The sequence below is a fragment of the Sminthopsis crassicaudata genome, chromosome 1 (genome assembly GCF_048593235.1).
Source record: "Sminthopsis crassicaudata isolate SCR6 chromosome 1, ASM4859323v1, whole genome shotgun sequence".
Taxonomy (NCBI): Eukaryota; Metazoa; Chordata; class Mammalia; order Dasyuromorphia; family Dasyuridae; genus Sminthopsis; species Sminthopsis crassicaudata.
In genome coordinates this window covers 55,965,251-55,985,911 of record NC_133617.1, presented here as the reverse complement: position 1 = coordinate 55,985,911, position 20,661 = coordinate 55,965,251, and the positions used below count along the sequence as shown (strand labels likewise).

The 20,661-nt window shown below is 40.9% G+C and overlaps 1 protein-coding gene across 2 annotated transcripts; it reads right to left on the bottom strand.

Annotated features, from left to right (window-relative positions):
• Positions 1-794: 794 nt before the first annotated feature.
• On the bottom strand, positions 795-17,162 carry GAMT (guanidinoacetate N-methyltransferase). 2 transcript variants are annotated; one of them, XM_074304759.1, is made up of 7 exons: positions 16,793-17,162; positions 6,638-6,783; positions 6,316-6,379; positions 4,800-4,867; positions 4,490-4,600; positions 2,455-2,514; positions 795-2,321 (listed from the first exon to the last, which is right to left on the bottom strand). In XM_074304759.1, the coding sequence occupies exons 1-7, from the start codon at positions 16,974-16,976 to the stop codon at positions 2,274-2,276; spliced, it is 681 nt and encodes a 226-aa protein (XP_074160860.1). In that variant the 5' UTR covers positions 16,977-17,162; the 3' UTR covers positions 795-2,273. The 2 variants fall into 2 exon arrangements, with proteins under 2 accessions (XP_074160860.1, XP_074160869.1); XM_074304768.1 differs by having other exon boundaries at positions 2,236-2,514; positions 16,793-17,135.
• Between the last annotated feature and the right edge of the window lie 3,499 nt (positions 17,163-20,661).

Genomic DNA, 20,661 nt, shown 5'->3' with positions numbered 1-20,661 from the left:
GGGTGTGGAAAATCACATTTTTTTTTTAAAAATTGTTTTGATGTTAGCTGATTTGTTTTCTGCACTGGGTTTTGTTTTTGTTTTTTCCCTTAAAAATTCATTTTTGTATGGAATATCTAAGGAAGAATTTTGTTGTAAAGTCATTCAATCATATCCAACTCTTCATGTCCCACATCAGGTCCTTCTGTCCTCCAGCATTTCCCAGTCTGCCCAAGCTCATATTCTTTATTTCCATGACACTACCTATCCCATCCATTGCCCTCCCCATCTCATTTTCTGCCCTCCCTTTTCCTTTTGCCTTCCATCTTTCCCAACCTCAAGAATAAAGAAGGAAATTTACATGACATAAAAACAGAAGATACCAATTAAAATGATAAGTTGTGCTTGCTTCTTTTTCAATTTTGTACAGTTTAGTTTTTTGCAAGAAGTCTCACATGGCAGGATGTATTAATGATCTTGCAGTTGGCAGAATCCTGAAAGTAATTTCTTTAACAGGAGAATTAGAAGTAGAGAGAGATGGGAGGGACCCATACTTAGAATGGGAAATACCTTCCATACTTTGAATTCATTTCCTGCTTGAATTCCCCTCAAAGGCCCATTTGTTCCTTATATCTCCCCTACTCATCTTTTTCCCTTTTCTCCTTCCTTCTCTTTCTCATCCTTCACCCCTTCTTTCTCATTCTTTTCCCCTCATCTCTCCTATTCCCATTTCTCCATTCTTCCCTTCCTTACACACACACACACACCCCTTATATCAACAGTTTGAGAGTCAAAAAGAAAACAGGGGCTCCAGCTGAGGTCAGAATGCCTTTATTATTTAAGCAGGGTTTTTCTGCTACAATTGGGAAGGTGTGGGGCCTTCCCTTCCCCAAAGGACCTCTGGCACCCTAGCAGAGCACCTGGTTTGAAGAGCACCAAGATCTGAATAAAGAATAGAGAACTCAGTGTATTAGTAAATTAAGGCTTTCAAATGGACTTCCACAGGGATACAGACTGAAAGAGAACAAACAGGGCCTGGGGACTAGAGTCCTTCAACATCTGGACCTCACTTTAATAGAACATTGAGCCTCAAGAGACTCGAGTTCAGATCCCAGCTACATCTTGAGTGGCTCTAGACAAGTCACTTCTCAGTTTCTTCACCTATAAAGGGATAGAGACTGAACCTCGATTAAAGGAACTCGGTACCAGTGCAGGTCTTAATCAGAAGGAGATGCCTTGAGTAAGTACATTTTGTGACTTGTCCAGTCACAACAGCTAATATGTACGTCTCAGAGGCCAGCTCTAGCTACTATCTAGGAAACATAATGCTTCTTTATCATTTGTAAAATGGGGCTATTCTTTGCTCTACCCATCTCAAAGGAAAGGGGTTAATCAGTCAACAAGTATGTATTAAACACTGTCAGGCACTGTGCTAAGGTCTAGTCACAGAGAAAGATAAAACTTTCCCATCTCTCAAGGAGTGCTATGGGGACCTCAGAGACTATCCACTCTAGTTCAGCTATAATCTGAATTAAAATCTCACACTTGCAACAAGTAGATGTTGACTCTTTGAAGCCCTTTAATGAGGGGGAACATCATGAGGTGAGTCTTGGCCCCTGGACTCATCCTTGGATTATCAATACCCTGTTCTCAAATGAGGTACAAGCCCCTCAAAAGCAGGGTAGTTCTAGACTTGTTTGTACTTCTCCAGCACCACAGAGCATATTATGGGCATATGACAAACCCTACATTAAAAAGGAGGGGCATTTCCTTAAACCAATTCCTTAAATATATATATCGAAGAATTGCACGTTTGACATGTATTGGATTACTTGCTGTATAGGGGAGAGGAGGAAGAAAAATTTGAAACACAAGATTTTGCAAGAGTTAATGTTGAAAATTATCTTTGCATGTACTTTGAAAATAAAAGGCTATTATTTAAAAAGAAAAAAAAAAATAATTTCTTAGAGAGGCTTTTGGATAAGAAAATTCCAATTAGGTAGCCTGATTATTGCTTTTGAGGGTGGTCAATTCCCATCAACAGGTACATGTACCCATTCAACAGAAGAAACAAAGAAAAGCAGCAAGTTGTTTACAAGGACTTATCAAAAGGCAGAAAAACTCTGAGCCTTAACTTCTAGTACTGACCCCTGCCTAGAATTCAATATGTGTTTGTTATATTGAAACAGAAGCTTCTTTGTCACCCTTAGGCCTCAAGTCAAGAGACAGTCCCTCAGTTCTCTGCTGGTCTTTGCCAGGCCACTTCTTGTGTCCAGTTCCCCTGTCAAGCACTATTAATAAGTTGGCATCCTAGACTCTAACCCTGGCAGGCTAGAGAGTTCCTGGTGCCCCCATTCCAGGGTCAGCTTGGTGGGAAGAGGAAGCCGGGCACATTCAGTGTTTGAGGACTGTCGGGGTTATCATCTTGGGGAAGGAATAGTAGCGGCACTCCTTGGGGGGCACCAGGTCCATCACAGTGGTGCTAATATTCTCCTTCTTGAAACCTGCCTCCACCAGGGCTTCAATCTGAGTCTCCTAAGGGATAAAAGAAAAAAGGGTTTGGATCCTCCTCTAGAAGGTACATTAGAAAATGCATAGGGTGGATCTGAGGTGGTACATCTGGCTTTGACTCCATTTACTACCAGTGGGATGTGAGAAAAATCATTTCCCTCCTCCTGGCTATGTTCCTTTTCCTAAGGACCTTGAAATTTCTTTTCTATAAGAGCTAAAATGATCCATCGGTGAGTTAAAGAACCTGGGCTAAAATGTGGATCTGCCACTGATAATCTGTGGGATCTTGGCAAGTTTAATGTGCCCTCCAGCTCTAGATGTTTGACCCTCTGAGGTCAACCATCCAGATTCCTACAAGAAGTAAAATGAGGAGAAATTCCCAGAGGAATAATTGGTTACCAGTCTTTGCTAAAAAGAAGAAAGAGAGGTTTGGAGAGGGAGTCTTACAGCTTGGATATGAACATTTTGGAGCATGACATGGTCTCCAAGTCACCATCCTTTGGGGATCAAAACCAGAAAAATAAAAATTTGGTTATCTTTAGGATTTCAAGAATCTGAATTTGTTAGCATGTGGGAGCCAGCTGTAAGTCCTTTGGAAGACCAAAGAAAGGCCAAGTCGCTTGGAGGACTTTAGGTGACTTGGCAAGGCCAGTTCCACAGCTGGTGACCTGTATCCAAGCTCCCTCAGATTATTTATTGGAGATAAGGACAAAATGACTATATTTTATTTTGTTAACAGGGTTCTTTAAAAGGAATAGTAGTGGCGATTAAAAACAGAACATACCTTCACTAATAGAACAAGGAAAATGTCACAGCTTTGGTTATATTCTCCAGGTGTTATGACAATTGTGTGACGAATAAAATATACTTATGTTGGGGTATAAAAGGGAAGCTGTAAGAAATAAAGCCAGTAAGTTTGAACTCACCTGGCCCCACTCTTATTCATTTCATTCACTATTTTGTCCAGCACTCATGCCAGTTGCTGGCATGCACTGATAGAGATCCTGATCCCAATCCGTCAACAGCTTAAATGAATTAATATGGCTAAAACCAAAATCAGTCATCCTTGGGGGGTGGGGGAGAGTGTCAGCCTTCCAATATTGAGCTTCCCTCTTCTTAGCTAAGTGGGGCTCTGAATAATAGACAATAAGGAGTAGTAGAAGGGATACTGTATTGGAGAATCTGGGTTTAACAATTGGTTCTACAACTTGCCATCCTGTCAAAAATATCTTAGGGCCTCAATTTCCTCAACTATCAAATTGAGGGGGAAAGGATGTACTGAACAACCGAAAAGTTCCCTTCCCTCTCTCAATCTGTGATGCTATGTGAACCAAAGGACCTGAATTTGAGTCCAAGCTCTGACACATTTATGATTCTTGTGACCATGGATCATTTGTGTAACCACTCTGGGCATTAGTAAATGAAGGAGAGGTGGATGAAACTTCTAAAATATTCTACTCTAATTCTACCATACCATGTCTTTGGGGCTTCAGTGTCTGCATCTGAGGTCCTCTCCAGTTCTACTGCCTATTATCTAATAAAAGAATAAGTGGGAAAGTGTTCTGTAAACCAGAAAACTAATAGAAAGATATGAACTGTTTTTATTGTTGTTCTTACTAGAGAAGGATAAAGGCAAACTTCTGCACCTGCTTGCATATCCGAAGGCTGCCCCTGAATTCAGAGATTTCACCTTTGCTTCCTATGTCTAAGTGCTCTTAGAATACAGAATGGCAGAGCTGGGAGAGACTTAAGAACATGGAATGTCAGAAGTGGGAGGATCCCTAGAACGTATGATGTCAAGGTTAGGAGGGAGATTAGAATACAGACTGTCAGCTGAAAGGATTCTAGAACACAGGATTTTAGAGCTGAGAGGGCCCTCAGAATGGAGAGATACTAGAACACAATGTCAGAGCTGGGATTGCCCTTACAACACAGAATGGTGAGATACTAGAACACAGAGTGTCAGGACTGGGAGGCAGCTTCCAGGTTCATGGCTCACCTCAAACATCTTTTTAATATCTGTGTACTTGGTCTTCAGCAGTTCTCCCCAGGATGTAAGGTTGCAGTAGGTAAGGACACCCCCAGGCTTCAGCAGGCGGAAAGCATGAGCCTACAGGGTAAAAGAGCAGGGTTTAATGAGCCCCCATTCCAATTCCCCTCTTCATATCTAACTCACTAATGCTCTAAGGCACAAAGGATGGAAAAACTTGGATGCCTTAATTGCAAACCCATCCCTGAACTGTGACAGCATTGTTGACAGCATTAAGGAGCATCTTGTTCATAGGTGAAGGCCAATTCCTTTGCTTTACCTTGATGAAGTTGAACTGGTGGGTGTGCCAGGTCTCCTCAGAGAGGGGATAGGTGTCATACAGAATTCCTGTTCCAGAGAAACAATGTTTTTAACTTTGTTTATTCTTTAAAAATGTTATATGGGACTGCTTTTGTTTTTTACATTTCTGAGTATATATGAGAGCCCCTCACGTCTTATCCTTGCAACAAAGAAAAAAATTAGCAAAAACAAATGCTACAGTGATCATATCTGATAATGTGTACTTTGTATCCCATCATTTTGTGGAACTTTTTTCTTATGTATTTTCTTTGTTGATTCTCTGAGGTTTTCTAAGTAAATGATCACTTTACCTATAAATAGAAATATTTTTGTCTCTGCTTTACTTATTCTTGTGCTTTTAATTTTCTTTTCCTTGCTTTGCTCTTATATATTTATTAGGAAAGCTTTCTGGGTTTTCCCCTTAAAAATAATGCTAACTTTGAGTTTAATAAATACACACAGTATCTGTATTTGTATGTATGTATGTGTATATATACATAAACATATACATATGTTTTTATAATATTTTTAAAAGCTCCTTCTATGCTTATACTTTATAGGACTTATTTTTTTAGTTTTTTTTAAAAAGGTTTTGCTTTTTTTTTTTTAGGATAAATGAGTGTTCCATTTTTCAAGGGCTTTTTCTGCATCTATTCTCAACTGATAGTGTATACAACATTCTGCCTCCATAATCTTCCACCTTTATGACAAGATAAAAGGAATATTTTTCATTATGTGTCTATTTGGACCAAAATTCTCATTACAATGATTTTATAATATTTACCCTGTTAAATTCTGATGAATAGGCCTGAATTACCATCTTCAACAACAAAATCCTATGAAGTTTTTTTTTTTTTTTAATCTGTCCCTGAAGTTATAAATTACATTCCTGGCCTTACAAGGTTCAGGCAATGGCAAGATTCTTGTTCCTTAATGTCCCCCCCCCCCCATCTAATGGGTAACTATGTTGACTTATAGAGATACAGAATAGGCAGGAGAAAGTCTGGCGTAAATAGGGCCAAGGTCAGAAGCTCCCAATAGAAACAAGACTGGGGAGGGAAGCAGCATTAATACATTAACTCTTTCCCAAGGTCTTTGGAGCAGGAGTCTTTCTTGGAGTCCATGCTTTAATCCAAAGTGATAATACTATAATGGCAGAATTTCAGGCAACAGTAATAGTTGTCCAATGGGATTCATGAAACTTTCAAATCATTTTATTAGTGAAAGGAATTTCCAGACTTCCCCACAGACTTCTATTCCCTCACGGTTCCTAAAGAACTAATTCTCCAATTTCCATAGCAGATAGTGTTGAACTGGAGACAGGAAGACCTGCCAGCCACAGTTTTCTCATCTATAAAATGGGGATAAAAAAATAGCATCTATTGTTGTTGAGGATAAAATGAGATAATTTGGAAGGTGTTTTGGAATGCCTAAGGTGATATATAAATTATTGTTGTTATTGTTATTCTCTCTAGGACTTCTTTGTGCTTTCTCACCATCAAAATGCCCATCAGGCAGGTTGGGTACCACCTCCTCCCACAAGCCTTTCAAAGGAACGACCTTAAGAACAGAAAAGAGAAAATAGAGATCAATTCCAGCCTCAGCCTAGCCAAGTCTCCTAATCTCTGTTTTTAAGTTTCCTCAACTATATAATGGGGATACTAATACCATTTATGGCCCAGGGTTGTTGTGAGGGTCAAAGGAGAGAGTCTTTGTAAAGCACTTCCCTTACCAACTGTCCCAGAGCTAATAGCCCACCATAGGTGTCCTGAGCCCACCGAGGACAAGTTGTCCCTTCCAGCAGAACCCCAACACTACCTTGTGGGGCTGATGCTGAGCCCACTCCTGCAGCCGCTGGAAGACGCCATCATTGCACTCGACGATCCAATGCTCCTGGATGTTGGCCTCCTGCACCTTGCTGGCCGCAATGGCCATCCCAAAGCCGACCTCCAGGACCCTTCCCCCTGGGATAGGAGCCAGAGAGAAAAGTGACAGGTCCCAGGGAGTCCCAAGGCAACTCTTGCAGGAGGTAAGTTTAGAGCCCACCTCTCTTCCCCTTAACCTGGTGGCAATACAAATTCTGCATTCTCACCAGGTAGGGCTTGTTCCTGTCCTCTCTAGATGCATCACCCCCACCCCAGGAGAGAAGCAGGAAGAAGTAGCAGAAGGCAGGGGAAGGGCCATTCCAATTTTCAGTTGGGCTCTAGTTTTAAGTTCAGTCTCTGCTTTTGATCGATCCCTGTATGACTGATCCCCAAGCAAGTCTCCTGAACTCTGAAGTCTGTTTCTCTTCTGAAAAATAAGGACTGAATATTGGACTGAATAACTTCTGAAATTCTGTCTTAGATCCTACTCTCTCTGCCCTAAGGCTGAGTCATCTTGCTTAATGAGAAGCAGAAAAACCCATCCCATTAAGGGGCCCTGGCTGGACACAGACCTCTTTTTTCAGCCCACCCCCCAAGTATTCTCTCCCCCCACCTCCAATTCTTGCTCTGGTAACAGGAAAACAATCAGCTATCTTGGAAAAAGACAAGACTCAGTTCTGTGGCTTCTGTGCCCCCTCCACTTCCTCCTGTTAGTATATAGGGACCCTCTCCTTTTTATTTTAGTATCCCCTCCCATGTCCCTGTACCTAGCTTGGTAAATAGCACAGAGCAGGTGCTTTAAAATGCTCTTTTATTCACTCATCCACTTTCTACCTAAGTAAACTCTCAAATCCCACCTCCTCCAAATCAAATGCCTTCTTTGAACACTCTCTAACCCCCCAGCTGAATCCTACCTTCCCTTTACCCAAAGGTATTCATGACCAGTATCCCACTGTCTGTCACCTTGTTATGTTATGTATTAATGTATGGGTTACAGGAGGCTTATCCCCCTAACAAACACACACACACACAAACACACACACACACACACACACACACACGCACACACACACACAAAGCTCCTGGATCCTGTCAAAGAACACAGAATCAAATTTATTTAGCAACAGTCATTATAAATGATTAGTATGTATGAGACATTGTACTGGAGGGGCAGCGAAGTAGCTCAGTGGTTAGAGCACCAGCCCTGAAATGAGGAGGATCTAAGTTCAAATCTGAAAGCTTTGACAAGTGGGAAGAAGGAAGATCAGGAAGGAAATTGTATGGGGAGAGAGCACCTGAGCTGAGCTCTGAAGGAAGCTGGGGAAGGAAAAATGTTCCAGACCCAGGGAACAGAAAGTTTGGTGAAGATGGAGTGTTGTCTATAGGGAAAAGACAGGTGATTTTGACTGAGGGAAAGGAGGGAAAAGTCAGAGCTCAAAGGAACTTATAAATGTATGATGGCAGTTCTAAAGTTCCTTGGAGCAAAGAATGTCAGAGCTGGGAGGGCCCTTAGAACTCGGGAGGTCAGAGCTGGGAGATACCTTAGAGACTGTCTAGCTCTCACTTTAGTTTCTCACTTTACAGGTAGATAAACTGAGGCCCAAACAAGAGATGTAACTTGCCCATTCTCAGAAAGGAACTCAGTGGTGGAGCTGAAACTGGATAATGAGCCTCTTGACTCCTTCAAGACTCTGTGGCACATTGAGCTGAGCACTATGCCTCAAAGTCTCTGAATCCTCTTGGATTTTAATTTATTAATTAATCTAAATTTCTCAGATTCGGTTTTCCTGACCTATAAAGTAGGAATAAAAATACTTGCTACAAGGAAGCAAGAAAGTAATGAAAAGTTCACTGAATGCAAGGTGCCAGATTCTAATCTTGACTGTTTTCCCAGGAGCCCCATTTGTAAGAGAAGGTCAAACTAAATCACCTCCAAAGTGTCAATATTTTGGAGATCTTTAGGAAAATGCTTATAGTGAAAGTGTAGCCCAACTGGAAGTCCAGGACTGGAGAGGGGAGATCTGACCAAAGCTCTTCTAGGGAAAAGCTCTGGGGCCTGGCTAGGTTCAGGGATTTCCCCAGATCTAGTTTAGGCTCCACTAACAGGCTGGGGTAGGCCCCCCTCCCCAACACCTGTCTCCTTACTGACAAGGGAGCACAGCTGGGAAGTCTGGGTCCTGAGGGCTCCTTTTACACAGAAGCTATTCTGGGGAAGGGAGTGGGCTTGGGCCTGCAAACACATCACTCTTTTCTTTACTTGGAAGAAACTGGCCCACGTAAGGAGGGGGGGAAGGGAATTCATTCCTGCCTTAGCATTGTCCATTGTATGAATCCCTCCCCTCTATAGAATATAGAATATAGAATATAGAATGCCCTCCCCTATCTCATCCCACTTCCTAGAATCTCTTTCAGAAAGTGCTGGGGAACCCTTAGAACACAGGAGCACAGGGCTGGGAAGGCCCTTAGAACCCAAGATGTCAGAGCTGGGAGGGCCCCTCTGCTAAGAGCTTTTAGCACCTAGCATATTGACATCTAACCATGTTCAGAAAGCCAGCCCTATTCTAACCCCTCCCTGCTCAAGGATTTTTAGTCTGGTGAGAGGCTAAATGGTATTAGATTCCAATGACAAAAGAATAGGGATTTTGGTCATACCCCCTAAGTCTTCCTTTGGAAGCTAGCTGAAAAGAGGAAAATTTTCAATAATGATAAGAATGACCAGCATTTACATATTACTTTAGATTTTCTAAACATCTTGCAAATATTATCTCAACAACCCTGGGAAGTAGGAGCAATTATTATTACCCCCATTTTATAGATGAGGAAACTGGGGCAATAGAAAGATTACCATATCACACAGCTAAATGAGTGTCAGGCTGAATTTGAACTCAGATCTTCCTGAACCAGTTAAAGACTCTACCCACTAGCTTCCAACATACATAAGTCATTCACAAGATTCCTATATAGCTTCATAAAATTAAAAATTCAAAACTGAAAGGGAAATCTAATCCAAACCAACTGAAATACCCAGAGTTGCCACAGTGACCAAATATAGATTCAAATCTAAGCTATCTGCCTCAAACCCGGCATTGTTCACACTGAACTATGTGCAACCTCATGGATAGGCTTTGTCTGTGTTCCCAGACTCCAGCAGGAAGGCAGCAGGCTCTGTCCCATGCCAGGAGAAGGCTGGCTTTTCACATTTACATGCTTCACTTGGTCTCTGCAGTTGCTTTGTTTTGGTTTGTTTTAAAAGATCCTTCATGTAGTTGTGTAGTTCAGTGGAAGACATGCTAGACTGAGAATCAGAAGACCTGAGTTCGGATCCTAGCTCTACCATTTATCCATGTGAATTTTGGGTTTTCTCAACTGTATGAGATGAGGTGCCTTCCACTTCTGAAATCAATGCCTTTATGATACACTGTGTGTGTGTATATATATATATATATATATATATATATATATATATATATATAAACATTTATGAATATTCAAAATATACCTTTATATATATATATATTAATGGCAAGGCAGGCAGACATCCCTTCAATCACTATTACAGATGCTGGCAGTCTCTCCCCAAACCATTTGAGAATAATAGTTCCCATTTATATAGTGCTTTAAAGTTTGCAAAGCTCTTTATATTAAGTTAATGCTGAGAAGTGCTATTATCACCCACATTTTATAAATGAGGAAACTGAGGCTAAGAGCGGTTAGATCACTTGTCCGGGATCACAAATACTTAATACAAGATTTTGACTTAAGTCTTCCAGATGCTGCATTCTGAATAACTGAGCTGTAAGAGGAACCACACAGACCACTTTTGATGAACTGTTCCTCAGTGATAGCCACTTTTGTAAAGTTGGGGGGATGGTTCTGCACAAACAAAACTAATGCAAACAAGATTAGAAGGGAAGTAACAAATTGGGAAAACATTTTTACAGTTAAAGGTTCTGATAAAGGCCTCATCTCCAAAATATACAGAGAATTGACTTTATAAGAAATCAAGCCATTCTCCAATTGATAAATAAAGGGTCAAAGGATATGAACAGACAATTTTCAGATGATGAAATTAAAACTATTTCCACTCATATGAAAGAGTGTTCCAAATCACTGTTGATCAGAGAAATGCAAATTAAGACAACTCTGAGGTATCATTACACACCTGTCAGATTGGCTAAGATGACAGGAACAAATAACGATGAATGTTGGAGGGGCTGTGGGAAAACTGGGACACTGATACATTGCTGGTGGAGTTGTGAAAGAATCCGGCCATTCTGGAGAGCAATCTGGAATTATGCCCAAAAAGTTATCAAAATGTGCATACCCTTTGACCTAGCCATACTACTACTGGGCCTATATCCCAAGGAAATACTAAAGAAGGGAAAGGGACCTGTATGTGCCAAAATGTTTGTGGCAGCCCTTTTCATAGTGGCTAGAAGCTGGAAGATGAATGGATGTCCATCAATTGGAGAATGGTTGGGTAAATTATGGTATATGAATGTTATGGAATATTATTGTTCTGTAAGAAATGACCAACAGAAGAAATACAGAGAGGCTTGGAGAGACTTACATCAACTGATGCTGAGTGAAACGAGCAGAATCAGAAGATCATTATACACTTCAACAATGATACTGTATGAGGATGTATGCTGATGGAAGTGGATATCTTCAACATAGAGAAGAGCTAATCCAATTCCAATTGATTAATGATGGACAGAATTAGCTACATCCAGAAAAGGAACACTGGGAAATGAGTGTAAACTGTTATTTTTACCTTCTGAATCCAATTCTTCCTGTGCAACAAGAAATTCGATTCTACACACATATATTGTATCTAGAATATACTGTAATATATTTAACATGTATAAGACTGCCTGCCATCTGGGGGAGGGGGTTGGGGGAGGAAGGGAAAAAATCTGAATAGATGTAAGTGCAAGGGATAATGTTGTAAAAAATTACCCATGCATATGTACTGTCAAAAAAAAAAAAAGTTATAATTATAAAATTAAATAAAAATTAAAAAGAAAAAAAAAGAGAGAAATATGTCCATTGAGTAGTGGGAATTAAATGTCAGATTTCAAGATCTTGAACTATTAAATGAAAAAATGAAAGCATTGATTGTGAAAAAAAAAAAAAAAGTTGGGAGGATGGGAATGGATCTGGCTACATGATAAGCAGGTGCTTGTTTTCTCAATGGGAGGGAGAGAGGGAGAGAATCTGGAACTTCAAGTTTTAAAAACCAATGTTAAAAATTATTTTTACATCTAACTGGGGGGGAAATAAAATACTAAACAGAAAAAAAAGAGGGTCTGAGAATCCAGCATATGAAGTTCAGCAACTGGGGGGGTCCCTTTCCCTTGGAGCTCCCCATTCTGAGATCCACTATCTTACCTTGATTTCTTTCCCCAGAATTTCTTCCCAGTTGATCTGCTAGTTCCAACTCTGCTAACTTACCCCATATATAAAAATAGAGTTCTGACTTAGATGAGCTGGGGGAATCAGAAAAAAACTTCCTGGAGGAGGAACTATGAGTTTGATTTTGAAGGTGTTGGTCAGTGGAGAGAGGGGGTGGGAGGGAAAGGTGAAAAGAAAGAAAGACTGAAGTCAAGGGTCATGGTCTAAAGGAACCAAAACATAGTATATAGATGGCAGGAGAGGTAGACTGAGGCCCAGTAAAGAAGGGCATACTTCTTTTCCAGTGCTCTCTCCTCCCTAATCCAAGCCAAGCAAAGAGTTGAGCACTTACTTAACCTCCCTGAACAAAAGCCTCTGGTGACTCCTTAATGACTAAGGCTCCAAAGTAAACTTCTCTCAACTTCACAGCTGGATTCCAGCCATTCATGCACCCTGTCCACTAGCCAAATGGACCTACCTGCTTTATCCTTAATCAATCAATAAGCAAGCATTGCTGGACACTTAAGTCCTGATGAGGCTTTAAAAAAAAAAAAAAAAAAAAAAAAGGACCTTACATTTTCATGTTCATTTATTTCATCTCTCATCTCTTGTACAGACCAGCTCCCCTCCCAGGCCAGGAATGTTCTTCTTCCTCACTGCTACTAATTCTTATAAATCTTCAATCTCTTCTTCAAAGCTCAGATGAAACACTCCCTCTTTCATAAAGGCTTTCCAGACCTTCAGCATCCCCCACCACCCAATTCTCTCATTCTTATTTGCCATGTATGTTGTATTATCAGCTAATACAACTCTAGGAGGTAGATGATATTATTATTTCCATTTTACAGTGAAGAAATAAGATTAAGATTAAGTGACTTGGCTGAGTGACACAGCTGGTATATGTCGGGCCCTTTCAACTGCACCACCTAGCTGACTCTTTTTGTTACAGGGCAATGAGTTAAGTCTACTTCCTTAACCTTCTCTTTTTCCACTCAGTGTCTGTCCCTCGTCCATCATAATGATCCCAAGATCCCCTTATTCAACTCCTACTTACCAACTCTGCCCCAATCCCTCCACAATGAGTACCCCCAGGCACTCACTTTGCAAAGTCGTTTGCTAAGGTGCTTAATAAATCCGTGTTCCTTTCTTCCTTAAAATAATTTTAATGGGAATTGGATGCAGAAAAATGGATGCCTATGTGGCGTTTCCAGGAGAGAATGTTTTGTCCTCTTTCTCTCTCTTTTCTCTCACCATATTATTCTTTTGTGTTCTGAATGTTTTTCCTTTCAATTATTTCTCTTTCTCTCTCTCTCTCCCATACTATCCCCAGATGTTTTTCAGGTTGGAGTTTAAGTATTCAGGTCAACCAACTTCGGATACTTCATCTCCTTTCCCTATTCTTTTTTTATTTTAAGGGGAGATAACAGGATTAAGTGACTTGCCCAGGGTCATACAGTTAGTGTTTTGGGGCTGGTGTTTTATCCAGCTCCCCCTGGAGCTGCTAAGGAAAGAGAGGAGATAGTGGATCTCAGCTCCCCCTGAGAACCACTATCTCCTCCTTTCCTTAGCAGTTTGATTACATAGTACAGGTTTTTTTTTTTTTTTCCCACTTATCAATCTTTTTTCACTCTTGAAATTTTTATGTGACTCTAGGCATGTAGGTACATAAAATAGTATACAAACAAATATTTACTGATAAGAAATCATTTCAATTCTCCCACATTTAGTTAAGACCCACCAGTTAAAAGGCTAGGACATAATCAATAGAATGATGGACTTAAATCAGAAAGTTCAAATCCTGTCACTTAGAAAAGGCACTTAACCTAACAGCCTCAGTTTCCTTATCTGTAAAATTAATACAATAATAATACAATAATAACGTTGGGAGGGTCAAATGAGATAATAATATTTAAAATGCTTTACAAACCTTAAAGTGTAGATAAAGGGCTAGGGACAGGTGGGAGCCAAGATCTCATTGATATGGGTAACTCCTTTGTGTCTGACACAAAAGCTTAATAAAAACCTGTTCCCTTCTTCCCCCCCCCCCCCATTTTCCTTTAGAAGAGAAATTCCAACATGAAATCCTGAGTCCAGAGAGAGCCAACAGGAATACTTGGTAAATTTTAACAAGGACATTCCTCTACCAATAAAATGGAAATTTTTGGACCCTGTGACTGACATTCACTAACTTCATCAAAATTACCCCCAAAACGTTATTAAACATTCACCATGCACTGTACACCTCACTGTGTTGTGGGAATGGGGGAAAGATTTTGTTTATACAAGAAAGGAAACCCCAGATACTGAGTTCCCCAGTGAGTGAAGCCAACGGGTTCCTCTCCATAATTTCTATGTTTTTTAATGGCTTTCATTGAATGGTCAATAATATCTCCAACCCAAGGCTCAGTGGCTCAGAGTTTAGATTTTGGTGTCTCAGAATGAGTGTAAAGAGTAATTGTTTTCTCTTCTGGCCAGAAATTTGGAGGGTTTTCCCCTTCCAGATAAATATATCTGTGACAACACAGCACTTAATCAATGAATGGGTGTACCCTCCAACAAATAGATACCTAGGAAGACCTTAATTTATAGAAAGGCCAAGATCACCCACTGCCTCCAGGGTCATCCTGGGTCTGGCCACTGGACTTTGGTGACTTTGGGGCAGTGAAGCTGATGATTTGGCCAGTAGTTCTGCCCAGCTCACATGCAATTCATTCTCAAGTCAAGACATCTCCCCCATGATGTCACACTGGTCCTCTCCAAGAACGAATAATGAGCAACGATATATATTATTTGTGCACATGTTATTTTCCCAGATAGAATGGAAGCTTCTTTATGGAAAAGGAATGCTCTGTTTTTTTATCCTTAGCACGTAATCATACAGTATCTAGCATATCAAAGGAGTATAATAAATGCACATGACTGATGGTAAGAGTTTAGACTTCTTCCTAAAGACAATGGGAGCCATGGAAGATGTTTGAGCTGGAGTGTTTCATTTTCAAAGTCTCCAATAAAAAGCCAGGCATGGAGGATATAGGAAGACAGAAGAATATGACCTTATACCATGGCACTCCTGGATTGTCCCCAGATTCATGGGTTCTACCCTTTGTCTCTTACACAGAGGATGTTCTGAGACAAGTCACCTCCCTTCCCTGCACTTCGAAGATGGGATTGGATTCTCTAATTTCCTCACTGACCCGTTCTGAGATTCTAAATTCTAAGATCAACAAAGCAAACAACCAACATGTAAAAAGCAATTGTTTTCTCTTCAGACCAGAAACAAGGAAGGGCTTTCCCTCCCAGATACATAAACTTTTGTGTCAATTCTTCCCCAGCCCTTAGTCAGTGAATGGGTGCAGCCTCCAAAAAAAGGATGCCCATGAAAGCCCTTAATTTACAAAAAGGCCAAGATCACCCACTTCCAGGCATTGTGTTAAGTCCTGAGAAAACAAAGATGACAAAGAAAAGAAAGAGAAAAACTAATCTCTACCTTTAAAGATTACATTCTACTGGGGGAAGACGATATGCGAACATAGACATAAGTAGAAAATAAAAAAATTTAAGATTAGATAAATTCTAATCTCTTCTGACATGCACCTAGAAGACCCAGATCCAGAACGCAGAAATACAGGGGAGCAATGAGGAGGCTAAGTTTGGCAGCCTTTAGAGCTCTCACCCCAGAGTCCTGAAGGAAGACCTGAGCCATATGCTTACTAGCTGTGTGATCCTAGGAAAATCGGTTCAACTCAGTCTGCCTGTTACCTCATCTGAAAAGTGAGAATCATAGTATCTGTCTCATAGGCTTGGGGACATAGATATTCTTATTAGAGTACAGAGCCCACAGAGTCCGAACTGCTCATTTATAGCTAAAGAAGGAAAGTTGCCAAAGATTGCCTTGTCCATCCGCACAGATTGGGAGCTCTCGGCCTGCTTTCTAATCTCCTACATACCATGCTGCCCCTTAATATCACCTGATAAGAGAGCATTAGAAAGATGTTAGTGAAAGGGCGACAGGGAGGGCTTCCCGGAGGAGATGGGGAGAAAGGGAAGCAAAGCATTCCAAGCAGAGCAAAGTTCAGAGGCTCCAGAAACAGGGGTAGGGCTTCTTTTGGGGGCAGAATCACTCATCCCTGACTGCTGTAGATCCTGTCCCAGGCTACGGGATTGTAGAAGCCTTGAACGCTGGGTAGAGAGGACTTGGAATTTGACTGCAAAGGCAGTAAGCAGCTGCCTGAGTTTTTTCTGTTTGTTTTGGGGGAAGAATGGTATAAGCAGGCCTGTGGCTTAAAGCCCCTTCCAGCTGCAACTTCCTATGGTCCAGGGACTGCTGGATTTGGAGTTGGAAGAGGACATAGTCCAACCCCCTCTTTCTACAGATAAGGAAAGAGGATGGGGGGGTGTGTTGCTACTGGGATTAAGCAACTTCTACAGACTCAAAGTTTGTGATCACGGGATTTAGAGGAATTAAGGGTCCCAAAGACAGTCCAATCCCCAACGGAAGTTCGCCTAGCCAGAAGGAGAGGGGGCAGGGTATGGAATTGAACCCAGGCCCTTGCATCGCCCACCGTGCCTTCTCTCATTCTGCCTCCCCTCCCCATTATCCCCTTCTCTCCCTCTCCCCTCCCCCGCCCTGCTCCTGGGGGCCCCTCTGCTTCCCCGGGGCGCTGACCACTGGATCCGCTCCGAGGCAGCCGAGGGGAGCAGGGCCGGTGAGTACCTCTGGAGGAGGCCACGGTGGCCAGCGAGTGCATGTAGGGGGTCTCCCAGCGCTCCATCACCGGCTTGCCCAGGATCTGCAGGTGCGTGTCGGGCCCATCGTAACCGGCGGCCGCCTTTTGCCAGGCCGGCCTACAGTCTTCTCCCGTCTGGAAGATGGGCGCTGGGGCAGCCTCTGAGCTCATGGTCCGGTCCCGGCAGCCAGTGCCCCTCTGGAGACAGAGGCAGATGAGACTGACTTTATATCGAGGGGGCGGGGAGCCCAGCTCGGGCTCGGAGCCAGGGGGCTGGGGTAGAGGGAAAGAGGGTGCCCCAGGCCGGCTGCGCGAGGCCGGGCCGGGCCCTCCCCTCGCCCCTCCTCCAGCCCCAGCCCGGCCTTTGGAGAGAGGAAGGGGACACCTGCCTGTCACCTTAGGGAAGTGCAGCCCCCCCTTCCCACCCACCTCCAGACTGGAGCTCGGGAATAGAAACGGTTTCTCCCCTTCTTGGAGCCCTTTAGGTACGCAGCGTAGGAATGATACACCCTTTTTTTCTGATGGGGAAAATGAGACCCGATCCCATTGAATCCGAGAAGCATTTATTAAGCGTCCACTTTGTGTCCGCCAAAAACAATATACTCCCCACCCTCAAGTGCTGTTCACACGTGTCCTACTTTACGTGGTTTTCTGTGGCACACACTGGAGTGGTCTGACCTCCAGTGTTTCCCTATTCTTACAGATGAGAAACTCAGGCAAAGGGGGTGGAAATGACTCGACCAGGATCATACAGCTAATTTAAATGTCCCAGATAATATTTGAATTCAGATCTTCCTGTCTCCGGGGCAGGTGCTCTCTCCACCGCCAGCAGGAGCAGCCACAGTAACAAGAACAGTCACCATCATGCCTAGCTGGACCACAAATAGGGGAGAAACCACACCAGGATACATAAGTGCAAAATGTGTGAGAAGCATAGCATTTCATATGAGAGCCTAGAATTTCATTCCCAAAGGGAATTCCTAGGTAAGGAAAATCCTGCTATCAAAGCAGGTCAGCAGTCTTTCAGAAACTCTTTTTAAAAAATAACTTTTTATTGATTTTTCTGTTTCTTAAAATCACTATAGTTTCACTATCTCTGAGAGTCATCTCATATGCTAAATAGTGTGTGTGTGTGTGGGGGAGTTAAATAGGGAGAGTCTGGTAAGGTGCAATGTGTAACTCCTGTGGACGGCCAATCTCCACCAAGGGTAGGCTGGGAGGCTTTTATCATTTCTCTTGATTAAAATTCTGCCGGATTTATAATTTTGTAACATTTACTTTTGATTTTTTGCTTTATCATTGTTCCTTCCATTTATATTGTTATGGTTACTATGTATACTGTTTTCTTGACTGCTATTTCATACAGATCTTTTATTCATCATATTCATTTCTTTTTACATACAGTAATATTCCATTACAATTCATATACCACACAGCAAAGAATTGGAAAAGGAGTGGATGCCCAGCAATTGGGGAATGGCTAAGCAAGCTGTGCTACATGAATGTAATGGAATATTATTGGACAAAAAATGCTATCTGCATCCAGAAAAAGATCTAAGGAGACCAAATATAAATCAACACATACTATGTTCACTTCTTTTTTCTGTTTATAAACTTTATGTCTCCCATGGTTTTTCCCTCTTGCTCTGATTTTTCTTTCCCAACATGATTCATAAAGCAATGTGTATTTAAAATAAATAAACTTACTACAATAAAAAAGTAAAAAAAATAAAACACAACTCATGTACCATAGTTTATTTGTTTGGTCATTCCCCAATTGAAAGGCAACCACTATGTTTTCAATACTTAGCTATCATAAAAAAAAAAAAATAAAAATAAAAATAAAAAATGCTGCTATAAATATTTTGGAGTATATGGAAATCTTTTTCTTATTGGTAGCTTCCTTAGGATAGAAGCCCAGTAATGACTCTCTCGTTCTGATATGGATATTTTAGTGACTTTATTAGCATAATTTTAAATAGCTTTCTGCATTTTTTTTAACCATTTCATAGCTCCATTAACAATGTTTTAGTGTACCTATCTTTCCTCTAACATTGATTGTTGGAAATCTCGGAATTGTTTTGATTCACATTTATCTTAGTTATTTGGAGCATTTTTTTCCCCATTTGGCTGTGAATACTTGGTAATTTTTCTTTTAAGAATCTTGTTCTCATGACCTAGGCATAAAGAATGAGATTATAAATAAATTAGAGGAACATAGGATAGTTTACCTCTCAGACCTGTGGAGGAGGAAGGAATTTGTGACCAAAGAAGAACTAGAGATCATTATTGATCACAAAGTAGAAAACTTTGATTATATCAAATTGAAAATTTTTGTACAAACAAAACTAATGCAGATAAGATTAGAAGGGAAACAATAAACTGGGAAAACATTTTTACAGTCAAAGGTTCTGATAAAGGCCTCATTTCCAAAATATATAGAGAATTGACTATAATTTATAAGAAATCAAGCCATTCTCTAATTGATAAATGGTCAAAGGATATGAACAGACAATTTTCAGATGAAGAAATTGAAACTATTTCTAACCATGTGAAAAGATGCTCCAAGTCATTATTAATCAGAGAAATGCAAATCAAGATAACTCTGAGATACCACTACATACCTGTCAGATTGGCTAGAATGATGGGGAAAGATAATGCAGAATGTTGGTGGAGATGTGGGAAAACAGGGACACTGATACATTGTTGGTGGAAGTGTGAATACATCCAGCCATTCTGGAGAGCCATTTGGAACTATGCTCAAAAAGTTATCAGACTGTGCATACCCTTTGATCCAGCAGTGTTACTACTGGGCTTATATCCCAAAGAGACCTTAAAGAAGGGAAAGGGACCTGTATGCGCAAGAATGTTTGTGGCAGCCCTTTTTGTAGTGGCCAGAAACTGGAAACTGAGTGGATACCCATCAATTGGAGAATGGCCAAATAAGTTGTGGTATATGAATAGTATGAAATATTATTGTTCTGTAAGAAACAACCAGCAGGATGATTTCAGAAAGGCCTGGAGAGACTTACATGAACTGATACTGAGTGAAATGAGCAGGACCAGGAGATCATTATATACTTCAGCAACTATACTATATGATGATCAATTCTGATGGACGTGGCCCTCTTCAACAATGAGATGAACCAAATTAGCTCCAATAGAGCAGTTATGAACTGAACCAGCTACATCCAGCAAAAGAATTCTGGGAAATGACTATGAACCACTACATAGATTTCCCAATACCCCTATTTTTGTCTGCTTGCATTTTGGATTTCCTTCACAGGCTAATTGTATACTATTTCAAAGTCCAATCCTTTTTGTACAGCAAAACAACTGTTTGGACATGCATACATATATTGTATTTAATTTATACTCTAACATATTTAACATGTATTGATCAATCTGCCATCTGGGGGTAGAGGAAGGAGGGGAAAAATTAGAACAAAAGGTTTGGCAATTGTCAATGTTGTAAAATTACCCATGCATATATCTGGTAAATAAAAACTATTATTAAAAAAAAGATTTAAAAAAAAGAATCTTGTTCATATCATTTAGCCATTTATCTATAGGGAATGGCTATTAGTCATATATTTAATTCAATAAACATTAAGCCCCTACTATGTGCCAGGCTTGCTAAAAAAGAACTATTTTATGGAAAACTCACCCAAAGTAAGTGTTCATATGGTAATTAGAAAAACCTATACAAGAACATTCTCAACGTCTCTCTTAAGCACTTTAGAATTGATTGAAAGACATGGGAGATACTGGCACATCACTATCCAACAAGGCATGCCCTTATCTATGAATAAAGCAGAATTGAAGTAGCTCAAAAGAAATGTGAAATGTGCAAAGT